This window comes from Chrysemys picta, chromosome 7, assembly GCF_011386835.1.
Source record: "Chrysemys picta bellii isolate R12L10 chromosome 7, ASM1138683v2, whole genome shotgun sequence".
NCBI classification, from domain to species: domain Eukaryota; kingdom Metazoa; phylum Chordata; order Testudines; family Emydidae; genus Chrysemys; species Chrysemys picta.
The window spans coordinates 114,563,157-114,578,513 of record NC_088797.1 but is presented as its reverse complement, the minus strand read 5'-3'; the positions used below and the strand labels follow the sequence as shown (position 1 = coordinate 114,578,513).

At 37.6% G+C, this 15,357-nt stretch overlaps 2 protein-coding genes across 5 annotated transcripts in view; one reads left to right on the top strand and one right to left on the bottom strand.

The window, feature by feature from the left end:
- ENO4 (enolase 4) overlaps window positions 1-11,353 on the top strand; it is a 35,522-nt gene extending 24,169 nt beyond the window's left edge. For 2 of the 4 annotated variants that reach the window (XM_008166314.4, XM_005310352.5), the window contains exons 8-13: window positions 1,590-1,757; window positions 3,799-3,924; window positions 6,447-6,642; window positions 7,994-8,061; window positions 8,626-8,743; window positions 10,585-11,353. In XM_008166314.4, coding sequence (XP_008164536.2) covers window positions 1,590-1,757; window positions 3,799-3,924; window positions 6,447-6,642; window positions 7,994-8,061; window positions 8,626-8,743; window positions 10,585-10,796 — 888 coding nt within the window. In that variant the 3' untranslated portion in view covers window positions 10,797-11,353. The remainder of the gene's footprint in view (window positions 1-1,589; window positions 1,758-3,798; window positions 3,925-6,446; window positions 6,643-7,993; window positions 8,062-8,625; window positions 8,744-10,584) is intronic. The other 2 variants (XM_008166315.4, XM_065552391.1) reach the window with 2 other exon arrangements.
- Window positions 11,354-12,006: 653 nt separating this feature from the next.
- SHTN1 (shootin 1) overlaps window positions 12,007-15,357 on the bottom strand; it is a 99,404-nt gene continuing 96,053 nt past the window's right edge. The window contains exon 17 of the mRNA XM_005310351.5: window positions 12,007-14,455. Within this exon, the coding sequence (XP_005310408.2) occupies window positions 14,233-14,455 (223 nt within the window). The 3' untranslated portion in view covers window positions 12,007-14,232. The remainder of the gene's footprint in view (window positions 14,456-15,357) is intronic.

Genomic DNA, 15,357 nt, shown 5'->3' with positions numbered 1-15,357 from the left:
TCACTCATGCACTATCCATTGCAGGATCATTTTCTGATCTTAATGCTCTGTCTAGATAACTATGAAATAAATTGCCTTTTCACTTCTTCCATCCCGGTACAAGACTCTCTATCTCACAGTAATCTGAACTGTACCCATCTTTCCAAATTTTATATTTGATAGAAGGTCCCCAACTCAGTCTCTGTAGCTAGTCTTCTGCTCCTTCTTATGGGTCTTACTCCTTCAAGATCTCTTGAGTTTAGGCAGAGACACTGTGTCACCTTCCAACTAACTTCTTCCTCAACAGAACCCAGTTCTGCTGAGTTACCTTGGCAACCTCATGATGTCATTCTTTAGAATCCCAGGTCTACAGCTATTATAGTTATTCAGATCAGCTGTGCTCAATCTGTTTAGGTGGTAGCATCAGTTTACCAGTCTAAGATTTCAGCTATACTTGCTAGTATATTCAGTAGTATGTGCTGTAACCTGCTGACAAGCATGGGCTACTGCACATGAAGGAGTCCATGTTCCATTGTGAGACAGAGCACTCACAAATGAATTTGTAGTACAAAAGCTCTACATCAAGGTAGAGCTGGGGAAGCCTGAAGTTCATATACCTGTTGTTAAGAAAGAATAATTTATTACATAGACATAGTCCCATGAGGTCTCTGAAGGAGAGCTCTATCTAAGCTCGAAAGCTTGTCTGTCTCACCAACAGAGGTTGGTCCAATAAAAGATATTACCTGACCCATCTTGTCTCTCTAATATCCTGGGACTAACACAGCTACAACACTCGTTTATTACATAACATTCATAGTAGTAGAGTTTATAAAGCAACACAACTTTTGTAGCTGATTAAGCACCAAAGCAAAGCTGAGACACTTTATTTAGTACAAATCTGCTTATGGCTAGTATATTCCCACATCAGAAACATTTTGCCTGATGTTCAACACGATAAAGACCATAACATAGCTATATTTCCCGCAACATTTTGTTTCCTCATGAGGGCTTGAAAGAGCTGTACTACCTCTTGAATGTTCCAATGGTGTCACGTTGGGGTAACGGACAAGGATTACTGAGTGGGAAGTGAGTTTAAAATTTCAATGACAGTTGGAAGGAACACGGAAACAGTTGTGTAGAAAAGGCATAATCTACAGCAAGGAAAACTTTTTCATAGCATGCCCCACTTCTTAATGGAGATTGGGGGGGGTGGGGGGGGGGGGGGAGGAGATCCACAAGGCAATCACAGATGTGCAGACCAACTCCCAAGTGTAATTTCGTAACAGACTTTTGGCAATTACAAAATTTGCTTATGTGGAAAGGCAATATTAAGAGAGCTTTTACGGTATTTTGGTGGTCTTTTAATGAACTATAGTAGCTGGAAACAGGTGAGCCAGAACCCTGGGACCAGCCATAGTTCCACAGACTAGCCTTCCTTCCATGGACCAGCTTTTGGTAACCTCTCCTTATATTGGGTATTGTCCATAAGGTTGTCCGTATCAGTTGTGAGAGGAGAACGTTATATTTTTCTGAGCTGAGGTTGACTGAAATCCTACTGTCCTATAGCTACATATATGTTAATACAGACATTGTTTCTGTTTTATTTCCAGCCATCAGTTTTAAAGAGAATATCCCATTTGGGGTGCTTAATAACAGGGTGCGATAGTCTAGAACAACCTCTGATCTTACTGCAAACAGCTTGCAGGAATCTAGGTCTGGAACTAGGAATAGATGTACATTTAGCAATAAACTGTGCGGCTCATGAATTGATGGACTATGTAAGTTATTTTTAATATCTCTTTTACTGATTTTAAAGTGATTGCGTATTGTTTCTTACTTATTTTGCGGTAGCACATAGGTATCACAACCACATTGTGTTAGGCAGTGTACAAACACACAACAAAGATAAGTCTCCTGCCCTGATACAGGAGGCTTTGAATATGTAGCCCCCGGTGGTGTGCACCACCCAAGACAGCAGAAAATGTTATGGGTGAGTGGAGGGAAGCAAGCTTCAGGGAGACCACTCAGTTGTCTCATCCCCGTGTATGCTATGCAGCATAGCTCTGTAGTGACTCTGCACATGAACATGAAGAACAAGGGACAGCTAGTGTGATGAGACATACCCATACCTACTAACAGGATGGGTACCCGGGAATAAAACCTTGCGTGGAGCAAAACACACTGGGCCATAGCAGCTATTCCTCCCTATGACCTGGCGTAGCAGCTGTGGCTCTCTTTAGACACACTTGGGACAGTTGTGGCTAAGTCATCCATCCCTTTTCATGTGGGGGTGGCCCATTATTCAGGATGTGGCCTTTAGAATTTAAACACTGAAAGGCTAGTTGTGCCAGCCAGCATTACTCCTATTTTTCTTTGTTTGAGACTTTTCTGATCAATCCTTGTCAACTGTAGCAATGCTTTAATGGATAAATATTCACTACTAGTTAAATGGAGCAAGCCAAATTTATTTCACTTATGATCTAAACTGGATGCGAGTCCAAGTTTCCAAAAGAGCCTTCAGTCATACCAATGTGCAGATTATATGCCTAGATTCCATGCCCCGCCCCTTGCCTTTAAATGTCTAAATATCTTCATATTCTGCAAAGTAATGGATTCCTGCTGTAATCCATTCACACTATTCTCCTCCCCCCACCCCCGACTCCGCATTTTATTGTACACCACCTGTTATGCTTTAAGACTATACACACATCAAGGTGTAGGGTACAATCTACTCTGTAAAAACAAAAACAAAAAAACACTTGCAGCAGCGAGCCTCAGATGTGGGCTCGTGCTACAGGGCTAAAAATAGCAGTCTAGGTGTTCCTGCTGGGGCTGAAGCCTGCGCTCTGAGACCCAGTGACGGGGATGAGTCTCAAAACCAGGCTCCAGCCTGAGCAGGAATGTCTTCCCTGCTATTTTTAGTCCCGTAGCACAAGCCCTGTGAACACGTTGCTGCAGGCTTTTTGTTTTTCTTGCAGCGTAGATGTACTCAAATACCTGTTCTGTCTGGCTTAGTATTTAATGAGTTTTTTAATGTTTTGCTGTCAATGACAGAAGCCCTTCATCTTTAATATCAGACATTTTATAAGACGCTTGTAGTGTGTAACAGAAACTGTGCCGAGGTCAATTTGGCACACTCAGAAATCCTATTTTAAAATGAACAGAACCTTAAACGATTAAACAACAGGAACGGTCATAACATCAATGGTGTGTGAAAGTGATGAAAGCTAAAACGTCTCCTGTAGTTTGGCATTCTGCCATTAATTTTACCACTACCTAGACAGTATTTCCAACCTCAGGTGTGCCAAAATCATGAGTCAGGTCTCACAAATCATAAGTATGGCATAAAAACAATATATTTTGCTTCTTTTTCTTTGCCCTCTGGTTTCTGAGCCTTTAGAGTGCACTCATTTCACGTTTTCAAGCTTTTTTCTGCACCCATTAGGGCTAGAAACTTTTTTCACCAAAAAAAACAACAACAAAAAAACCAACCCAGAAGTTTTTGTGCAGTGTCTTTATTCAGCAGCAGAGGCTTTCAGAAAAATGCCAAATAGTGTGAAGCTCACAATAAAATCACGAGAGTTGGCAACACTGCCTAGGACATGCAGAGGTCTAAAAATAGCATGAGGTAAACTCCATCCACCTCACGCAAAGCCTGAGTAAATAGCTAATGGTCTCTGGACTGAAATAAGGGCCGTGAACCCTGCACTCACCTCCGGAGGGTTGTGTGGCCACTGGATATGCATGATTGCAGTGGAAATTGTTTACCACAAAATTGCTACCATTTTTATCTTTTACACATTTAACTTATGTTTTTAGACCAAAGGAAAATATGAAGTACTGACTGGAACACTCAAGAGTCCTGATGAAATGGTCGATATGTATGTGGACCTAATTAATAAATACCCCTCTATTATTGCATTAATAGATCCCCTGAGGAAAGAGGTAAGATAGAGATATTTTGAAAGCTTTTAGATTATGCTCTGGGAAATATATTTTCTAAAGAAAATAAGAAGCCATACATAAACACTCGTGGGTGAAATTCACTCCTATCCAGAGGGCCCGTACACCATTTATCCACCACCTATATCTTACTTAATCCCTATTCTGAGAGCTTAAGTTGTACATATGGGATGCATAGGCCATATGTTAGCTCTTTGCATAGGCCTTGTGTACTCATCAGGAACCATATGAGGAATTTCACTGAGCCTGCATGTGCTTACCAAAAATTAAAACCATGAGGAAAAAGTGTCATTTTTCACTCTCTTGGAGACACACACAATGAAAATTGATGTCAGACTTTATTCACATGTCCACTAATTGGTGATAATGGCCCTTACTTTATATACATTTGACATGACACTTGATAGAAATTAATCTTGATTAGTGTGAGCATAATGCAGATATACAATACATAATGCATTTTAAAGAATTAAATGAAAATGAAGTTCTGGCAGATTCCACTTGCTAAGCCACTGTCATTTTAATTACACATCCTTTCTTGGGTGCTCATATAGTATTTTAGAAGCATTGCAAAAGTGAAAAACTACTTGTGCAGCAGGAAAAAAGATGTAGACATAGCTGTACATTCCTAAGAATCATTTAGTAATGAAATAAGTTGCTATGATACTATCGCACCAACATTTACACTCATACTGCAATATAAACCTATATTTGACAGTGCTGCTCAACAGAGTTAAAAGGAGTGGAGTTAATTCTATGTGGTTCTATGAGTATATTAACATTAGATTTAACTACCAATAAAATCAAAATTAGAAGAGATATATAGATGTGGCCAATGAATAAATCATAATTAAGTAGAACAATATTAAATATGATATTAAGATATATGTATATGGATGAAAGGGACAGATTTTATAAATTTAAATCTCAGTGGTTTTATCATTGTTTCCAATTATGTTAATATTTAGGTTTGCCATATTTCAAAAAGACAAAAGCCCAACTATAGGCATGTAAATATATTTTCCACAGTTCTGCAGCCACATCATTTAAAGTGGAATCTATCCCTTGGAGAAGAATTGTGCACCAAATCCCTAAGCTTTCATTTAAAAACAATGCATCTTTCTAGCCTTCATGCTTATGAAGAAAACCTTTAAAATGTGAACCAAGGGTAAACCAATGCAATGTTGTCTGCCTGAATCTGCTCATAGCCTGAAACAATAGCTCTGAGAGGAGTGAACTGCCACATTCATCTCAGTGAGTTGTTAACTCTGAAACCTAAAGGTGACCATTTAAATATGAAAGTTTAAAACAATTTCATTGCTGATCATCCTAGCAGAAATGTATAGCTAGCTTTGCTTCTCTCACAGTTCTAAACTGACTCACGCCCTTCCCAAGGTGCCAGAAGCCCAGATTGTTCCTTAGCTGCCCAAACTTCCAACTTCCCCTGACAGCTGCTGTGATGAAGTTATGTGCTTTCAATATAAAAATCTGCAGAATATCAAAAATTGAATATGGGGCAGCTTAAAATAGTTCAGTATTTAACAAAAACAAATGACAAAGCTTATTCACAACACAGCTTTGCCACAAACATTGAGCATTTTAGAAATATCACTAATCTGGACCCATTTCATCCGTCCATTCTTATACAGCAAAACACTTTAGTGAGTGCTTAACTTTAGGCATGTGCTTAAGTGCCATTAACTTTAGTGTGACTTAAGCATGTGCTTAAATGCTTTGCTGAATTGGAGCCCTACATAGTGCAAATTTCTAATTCAGATACAGATTCTGTATGTGTGATTGGTAGAGCAAGAATTATGAACTGAGGAAATTCACAAATCTCAAATACATCTGAGAATTTTACAATCTATTCACAGATAATTTGTGAACAGAAAAAAGGCAAACTTTATTTGCTGTTCTCTCTGAGTTTGACTGCAGCTCTTATCTTCCTGCCTTGATACATGTCATCAGGCTGATTATATGGCTACTTCTTGTTTCACTATTTCAGATTTAAATGAGATAGGGATTTTAAAATAAATAATTTCTAGCTATTTAGCCATATTTTATATTGGATCAAGTGACTGGGAACTATTTTATATTCCATTAGTTTTCTTTTAACCAAGTCTGCAGGAGAGTAATCTGGGTAGCAGACTCCTACATTCAGTTCATTTCACAGTAATATATTAGCTGATGCTTTTTACCTGTGACTAGCTCTCTTCTTGCCTTAAGCAAAATCCCTACAGCCAAACAAAATGCCAGTGATATATTTGATTTGTGTCTGCTAATAAAAATAATTTCTCTGTGTGAATGATAGCCCTGGGGCAAAATCCTGGTCCCACTGAAGTCAATGGCTGTTTTGCCATCAACTTTAGTGAGGTAATGATTTCACGCGTGGTGTTCCCTATGCCCCCCTCCCCACCTTATTTTCACCCCTCAACATTTTTTTTTGATTGTTTTCCTAAATTTGTCCTTTAAACAACTAATCATTTACTTTACTGTTTACCCAGGATGGCCAGCAATGGAGCAATATATGTAATACTGTTGGTTCCAGATGTTATTTGATTGCAGAAGATGCAGCCAAAAGTATTTCTAAACTTGTGGAGGATCAAAATATAAACGTACCAAAATGCAGTGGTCTTATAATAAAATATACAAATCAAACCAAGATATCTGACCTCACAGAACTTACCCGACTTCTAGATGGTGAGTAGTGGAAAAGTCTGAATTTCAAAACCCTATAATGAATAGATAAGACAGCTACACTTATGCAATCTATAAATATGGAATATTTCACATTTAAATACAGCAGTTGACAGTTTAGGACGTGCTTGTTAAAAGAAATTAAAACTCATGGCTTGATTGCCAAATATATTTAGGAGTTCATATATTCTGAAAATATTTAAAGGAATCCTTATAATATGTTCCAGTGCTTCAAATGTACCTGAGTGTTAGTCTCTAAGGTGCCACAAGTACTCCTGTTCTTTTTGCGGATACAGACTAACATGGCTGCTACTCTGAAACCTGAGTGATACTGTGCATGTCTGGAATGTGTATGTATTTTCAAGCTATGGCTAAACTTTATATAGTCGGACACCAGAACTGAAGAACAAAAACAAACAAACAAAAGCTGAACGGGAGGAAGCTGAAATGTTGCCTGTAACAAACAAACAAAACCAGATTGGTCCACAAATGTAATCTAGACAGATAAATTAATGATTCTCTGTTATTGACCCTTGGTCGTTACTGGACGTAATACTTATGGGGAGTTACATTTGTCAATATCTTATTTTGTTCTTTATATGTTCCCAAAGACTTTATGATGGATGCATTTTTATATATCTAACTGTTCCCCTCCTCCCTAAAATAAAACAAAATGAAAAACCACCATGTCAAAAATCAATGAATAGTGAGCTTTAGGATTTAAATCACACCAGGTGGGAGGGCTGCTTTTCATAGTGAAGAGGAATCACTTCTGCTATGCTAGAGAATACATTTAGAATTAGAATACAGTACCTAGAACCCCATTCTACCATCTGAAATACATTGCCAGAATGATCAACTTAGCCTGTAGTAGTTATAAGAATTAGAGCACAGATGTTAGGTGTCACCTTAGCCAGGCTGAAAGGAAATACACTTCTACCCCGATATAACGCGACCCGATATAACACGAAATCGGATATAACGCAGTAAAGCAGTGCTCCGGGGGGCGAGGCTGCGCACTCCGGCGGACCAAAGCAAGTTCGATATAATGCGGTTTCACCTATAATGTGGTAAGATTTTTTGGCTCCTGAGGACAGCGTTATATTGGGGTAGAGGTGTAGATTTAACAAGGTAAAAGGAGAAATAATAAAAATGCAGACAGGTATTATATTGCAACAATTAAACTGATATTCATGTGTACTTTTCTATCAGAAGGACATTTACTCCATCTTTCCCCTATTTGTATTTAACCTCAGAGCGAGCCAAAGGACTTAATGTATAAAAAGTGAAATCTAAATTTTTGTGAAATATATAAAATATTTACTAATGAAGGCTAAAAACTCTTATTATATAGGTCAAAGACATATTGCCATATTAGGAAGTCCAGCTGGAGAATCTTCTGATGATAGCCTTGTAGATCTGGTATGTATTGAAAGCTGTTCAGTTGCAGAATTGCTAAACCATTGCTTTTATCATGAACTGGTATTTAGGAGAAAGGCTGTCTGTGTTTGAGAAAGGCATATAATCTATTAAAAGGTTTTTTTTCCTTAGAAAGTCACCTTTTACAGAGAGTTAATCTTTGAACTTTTTTTTTTAAAGCAAGAAAATTGCCAAAGCAGGATAAAGAGAACATACTTAAAAGTGTGTATTATCTATTTGCTTGCATTAGTTTGTAAAAATGTAAATGAATTACTGAAATTATACCCGAGTAGTAACAACAATCTTGCATAGTACATCTTAGCTCTGATAGTTAGTCTCTTTGTATTGACATTGCATTTGCAAATAAAATTTCATTTCTTATGACAGTGATTAGTGTGCAACTCCAACTACATCTTTAATTAAAGGAAGGTTTTATTCCCACATAGAGAGATGAGAAGTATTATTGTGAGTAGGGTTTACTTTAGGACACCAAGTTAAATAACTAGGAAGAAAGTGACTTCATTGCTAAATCGTGGAATTTTAAAATATGCACTTTTTTGTCCTAAGGCTGTTGGCCTGGGTGCCAGGTTTATCAAGTTGGGAGGTCTTTCCCGTGGAGAAAGGGTGACCAAATACAACCGCCTTCTTGCTATAGAGGAAGAACTGGCCAAGAATGGAACACTGCGTATGAGCTTCTTTCTTACTTGTTTTCAGCTTGCAATGAATAAGAGAACAAAGATTGCAGGAGGAATGATTGAAACTGCTCCACGGGAGGGAAAAGGAATGAAAAGACTATAAATAAGCAATGACAAAAAACTAGGATGGCACTTGCCACAACGTATATTGTTGTCCTAATGGATTATCTGTTTACCTGAATGTTAAAATAGTCCCCTTCTTGAGGAGTAGCCTACATCACATTTTTCAGCAGAATTAATTGGTTAGAATCTTCAAGCCCATGTTGGCAAAACTAAGATAAAAATTAAATTAAATTAAGGTTTCTCCTCACAGAAAATTTTAGCCAAAAGCAGATGTGTCGCAACCAAAGCTTCAGTTTACAACCCATTTCACAGTAATATTCTTTACAAAAATGATGTTGAAAAAGTTCAGGTTGCATGAATAAGCACTCAAAAGTCAGGAAATGCTAATGTTAAGGATGCATGTGCAATCTTAGCTGTGCTCCTTATAGGTACCAGGATGCATGACATGGCCTGCATCTTCTCTCACACCGGTTTTATGCTGGTATAACTTCACTAACTTCAGTGGAGTCACTCCTGATTTTTACCTGTGTAAGTGAGAGAGTAAAAGTCCAAAATCTTTAACCCTTTCATAGTGTATTATTTCTTGACTAATATCTCAATTTTTTTTCACACAACTTTATATTCACGTGTAGCATGTGATGTATTTTCATTCTTTTATACTTACACTAACTCTGTATAACTGACAGCAACCATGTACTCTACATGTTCTTTACAAGTGTAATAGCCTTCCTTATGTTCAATTCAGAGGGTGAGGCAGCTAAAGGAACACAGCCAATTTATTTTTTGGAGGTAAATAAAACGTTTACCTATTATTAACAACACTTCAGATTATTAAAAAAATATATACTACTTACTTTCCCTACCACCACGTTTTGCATTGGTCTTGGCTGGGACTATACAAAAAAAAAAAAAAAAAAAAATCAATGAAATCAGTTTACTTTACACATATGTAAAAACTTTAACAACTAACAGAAATATAGTAATATAATAGCCCAAATATAAGTTCACCATGTCCCTTTTACTAGGAAAGGGACTTAGCTGAACATGCATGTGCAGCACAACCTTTCTTATGTGCATTTCAAGTGATGGGGCAGATATCTACAGCGGTATGAACTTAACTGGTTCATCAGTATTTTAGTACACAGTACTTTAGTACACTAAACAAAAGATACTAAGCATTGACAAATGTTTAAAAATATACCTCATAAACTTCAGCAGTTTCCTGCAGATAACACTGCTCTAGCAGTAACAAACCCCAGTAGCAAAATCCGCATTCACCTCTAACTACTCCCATCTCCACATAGATCAGGGAGAAGGGATGGACCTATCACTGTGCCCTGAAGATTAACCAACTCAGGCTGTTATAGACCAAGGTTCTGATCCTGCAACCAACAGTGTACGGGTGATGTTAGACTCTAAGGGCCAGATTGCTGAAAGTATTTAGGCACCTAAAGATGCAGATAGGTGTCTAGTGGGATTTTCAAAAGTGCCAAGGCATCTGGGAGTTAGGTGCCCTGCCACTTTTGAAAATCCCATTAAGCACCTATCAGCATCTGTAGGCACCTTAATACCTTTAAGAATCTGGCCTAGCTGCTCTGTCAGTTGCAGATCAGACCCAAGGGAGGTAGTGAATTTTCATTCATATTAAAACTGTGTACTTACGTAAATTAAACATAATACATGCATCATTTGGGATTATATTTTTTAAATCTAGTGTAGTGTCTGCAAATTTGTTTAGAACAATCAAGAAACTTTTTTTCCATTGCAGGTTCAGGAGAAAACCATGAATTTGTTGATTTTGCTGAAGAGGCACAAACAGCAGAAGAACTTCTCGACGCACTCCCTCCCACAGAGCAGGACCCATGGCCTTCACAGAATTCTCAGCCTCTGCTGGCCCAGGTCCAAAATCCTGATTCCTTACATGGTAGTTCACTGCATCTCAACGAGGCTACCAAGATGGACCCATCAATATTTCCTTAATGACTGTTTGGCACTAAGGTGATATCAAAGATGTAGTCCATCAAGGTGCTGAGCGTCCTCAGCTCTCATTAAAGTTAATAGGAGTTGAAGGTGCTCAGCACCACATAGGATTGGACCCTAAATTTGGAGTTTTAGATTCTGATGATGGCATTAGAACTGTGACGAGGGAATCATGTGCTTGTATGGAACCATAGTTAAGTTTCCACATGGTTGCAAGTTTCCCCCTCGTGCAGATGCAATAAGGCGAGAGCTCTAGTGAAATCTCAGTGAATCAAACTTGAGTTGTTTGATTGCCATTAATTCTATCCTGTTACATCTCACTTACAATAAACTATTTTTAAATGCCTGAAGTTCAGTGATTACCGGTACTTTGTTTTCATTCAAACTCATCCTATTTTGATAGTTTTTGTACCTGCGCATGTTTTATTAGTCTCTAATTCTCCACCTTGTATTTAGCTGTGACACCTTTCCCAGACCAAGAGCAGTTCTGTGTAAGCTCAAAAGCTTGTCTCTCTTACCAACAGAAGTTGATACAATAAAAGCTATTACTTCACTCACCCTGTCTCTATAATTCTGCTACAAGACACTGCACTACTAAAATAGGTGATTATATTTCTTTGTATATATTTTTAGCCAGTGTAAATTTGTAACACAAAATAATCCTACAGAGTACGTCATTTCTTATTTTAGATATTCCATAACACTTATCTGAAGATACTTTGTGTGGGATTTTCAAAAACAGCTCCATACTGACCTATCTCTGCTCCCATTGACTCCAGTAGAAACAGAGTTAGGTCAGTAGTGAGAAGTTTTTGAAAATCTTACCCATCATCTCTAAAACAAGATTTTGGAGTACTGAATGTTTTAATAGCATTATTTTCTCTAAACTCTGCATAACTATATTTATTTTAAACAATAACTTGTCTATTGATTTTAAAATGATGCCTAAGCTTTATATAGAACAACAAATTATGGACAAGTAATAAGCAAACACTTTATGAAAACAAAAAAACTTGACTGTTATGCTATTTCATCACACAACACATCCTCAACACCTCTCGTCAGCCTGGTGTACATCCGGAATTTTGTCCTGATTTAGTAATTGACATCAGTGTAAAACCCAAGTGTAGACAAAAAGAGCTGCACTTTGCACAGGCAGAAGAGGTTACCCCATTTTCAAGTAAGGAATAACAACAACAAGACTTCACAGTGTCTGGGAAACTGTCAGTAAGATTTTTAATAAGCAACAGTGAAAAGATAAATAATTTATATCAGTGTAACAGAAATAGTTTACATAAAAGAAGTATTTTTTTTAAAAAAAACTTCTGGTTTAGGACAGCTTGCGGTTAACATATACAGCAGTAGTAATAATTTGAGGAAAAATACATTTATAAAATTTTACATTTTAAATTCAGTGTAAGCAGATACCTAAGTGTAAAATCAACTACTAAAAACCCCACAGAAATGTAGATATACAATAAAATGACAAATTTCCCCAAAGTTAGGAAATACATTTAGTTGACTAATTAGATCAACCCCAAGATTTGCTTAGCAAACATGCCAAAAAAAAATAAAAAAATAAAAAAGGCACAACTACCACATTCATGACTACCATTTTCTTTCTAAAAGAGAAACACCAGACAGCTCCATGCAAAGCCAAGCTAACAAACTGAACACATTCATCCTTTTCAATAGTTAAAATACTATCACTGTTTCTTATGGGCATTAAAAAAAAAAAAAAATCTAATAGTGCATTCAAGTATATTACCACTCAACATCAGTAACGTCAATCTTCAGTTTAAATTAAAAAATAAATCCCTGATTACATTTTGTTTGTTCAATGTAGTAGACAAGTAGAGTGAAATATTGTGCTGATTTTTAAAAACGTCTAAGGAATGGGGATTGGTAGTGAAGATTAAGTTATATACCTGTGGCTCTGTCTTCATTGGAAAGAAGGGCTGTGATAAAATGTGGTACTCACATGATAACACAACTCATGCCACCACAGTATAAGGCTTACAAAGATCACGTTGTAAGTTTGTGTATTAGTAATATTGGACCTGCTCTTGAAGTCAATGGGAGTTCTGAGTGCAGATCAATTGCAAAATTGACAGAGAGCCCCAATCCTGTATACATTTACTCAAAGAAGTCCGGTAAAATTTATTATTTATTACAGTAGCCCCTAGAGGCTCCAACCAACTTCAGATCTCCACTGTGTTGGGTGCTGTCCGTGCCCTGAAGAGCTTACAATCTAAACAGACAAGATGGACAAAAGTTGGGAGACCAAGACGGGGAACTGAGGCACAGAAAATTTAAGTGATTTGCTCCACAACATATAGTAAACTGTGTTAGTAAACTGGGAACAGAATCCAGATTTCCTGAGTCCCGACCCAGTGCATTAACCACAGGGCCGTCCTTCATCTTCAACTCAAAAGGATTTACATTTACTTCAGCGGGAGTTGGCTCAGGACTATGAGTTGGCTCATTAAGCTAGACTACAATGGACTCATGCATAAGGATTATTTACATGTGTAATGATGTGCAGGAATGGACTGTCACACTGTGATCTAGTAAAGGGTGAGTGGAAATGTCCACATAGGCACAGGTTTTCAGGATTGGGCCTTGTTCATTATTTTCCTATCACACTCTATATTGAGGACCTCACTCCACTGAAATCAATAGGAGTCTTTCCATGGATTTCAATGGAAGTGGGATCAGATCTTAACAGAGTTTCAATTCCCAAAGGCTAAGGAAGCATCAGTTTAACAATCTAAATTTAGAAACCATTACCAAAACTGGTACCAAACTGGCAAACTGCACTGCCTGTTTTCCCTGCTCGTGTCAACCGTTTACTGGAGAGACCGTTTCACGTTTGTGGTTTAAAATGATTTAAAATAGCCTGTGTGGAGATGTTAGTGAGAAGGAGATCAGTAGAAGCCCTGTATTAAATAGGTATCAAAACATTTTTAAGGCAGTGTCTCTAAAACGGATTTTTATTGATATTACCCAGTCTAAATGAGGAAAGGTACTTTTCTGTGATTACCTACTTAGGGCCTGATCCAAAGCCAACTGAAATCAGAGGGGGGCCTTTCCGCTGACTTCAGTGGCCTTTGGATCAGTCCCTTATTGGCCTTTACAAAGTATCCAGTTGTTAACACTAAAAAAAGGATTTTTTTGATAAAATTAAAAAACAATATTGTGAGTAACCTATTATCTAGGAAAATACATATACGAGGCCAAAACAAAAAGGGATTTTGAGTTGTATTTAGTTATGTAACCTACTAATGCATATACCAAAACTGCATACAATAGGCCATTTCAGTAAGCTATTACTGAATATAGTTCTGAGTGCAGAATATACCCCTTGCCAATTCACTTAAGCAATTTACACTTACTGAGAAGGACTTCCAAAAGTCTCAGCCTTTTAGCATAATAATTAGCAGTTAGAGCTGTCTGACTCTTTTGCTTTATCAACACTAGTTTCTTTATATAATTGTTTATTTTTTTCTTCTTTCATCTTGTGTTGATTTATGATTTTTTCAGGCATCTGGTCTTTGGTTTGTGCTTCACTGGCGGAAACAGGATCTAAAACTACAATGGATTCCGTTTGATTTTCACTGCTAATAGCTTTTCTTGCAAATCCCACGTAACTAGGTGACCTGGGAAGAAAAGTAGAATAAATAAATACACAGATAAAAGGTTTCTTTATCACATTTTTGGAACAAAAGTGAGCAGAAATGTATTTAAATTATTAACAGCATGGATGACCAAGACAGTTACATTGTACAGACAATGACACACAAGTATAATAATCAGTTAATATACTAAAAACACTATGAATTTAAGTAGTAAACTAGGAAAAATTAAGTTATACAGCAGCAAACAAAGGCTTTCAGACTATGAAGGAGAAAGTCATTTTTAAGTGACATTCTCTTTTCTGTGATCTCTCTATACCAGCTCATAGCTGGACCCCAGGTTTTAGGTTCTACATGTCAGCCAGGGAGGTGGCAGTAAATAAAACTCAGGATTTTCACACCATAATCCTGCGGCGAAATAGGGAGAACCTGGCTTCTTGTCCCACATCTGCATTCTGCACCGTTGAAGAGGATGAACACAGCCTCTGATGTCCTAAACTCTGCCACATGCTAGAAAGGCAGACATAGATGGTCAGATTTTCAAATTGTGCTCACCACTCTGCATCATTCTCAATGTAGAGTACTTTTGAAAATCCAGTCTTGAGATTCACTAACAGGCAGAGGGTAATAGGCCCAGATTCTACACTTTTTGAGATAGGCTTATACTCTGATAATTTGCTGTGGGGAGATCCTCACAGGAAGAAGAATATTTGTGGGTGCCTGCCTAGGGAGATCACCACGAAGCAAACTGTAAGGACTTGCCTACTTTAGGGAGTTTTGTACTAGTGAAGTTACATGCATGCAAACCCCTAGTGTAGATAAACTGCACCAGTGTTGAATAGGGCTAACACTGGTATGACTTAGCCTAAACGAGACTACGGAAGGGGTCTACTTGGGGCAGCTACATCCTTGTGACTAGGTAAGCA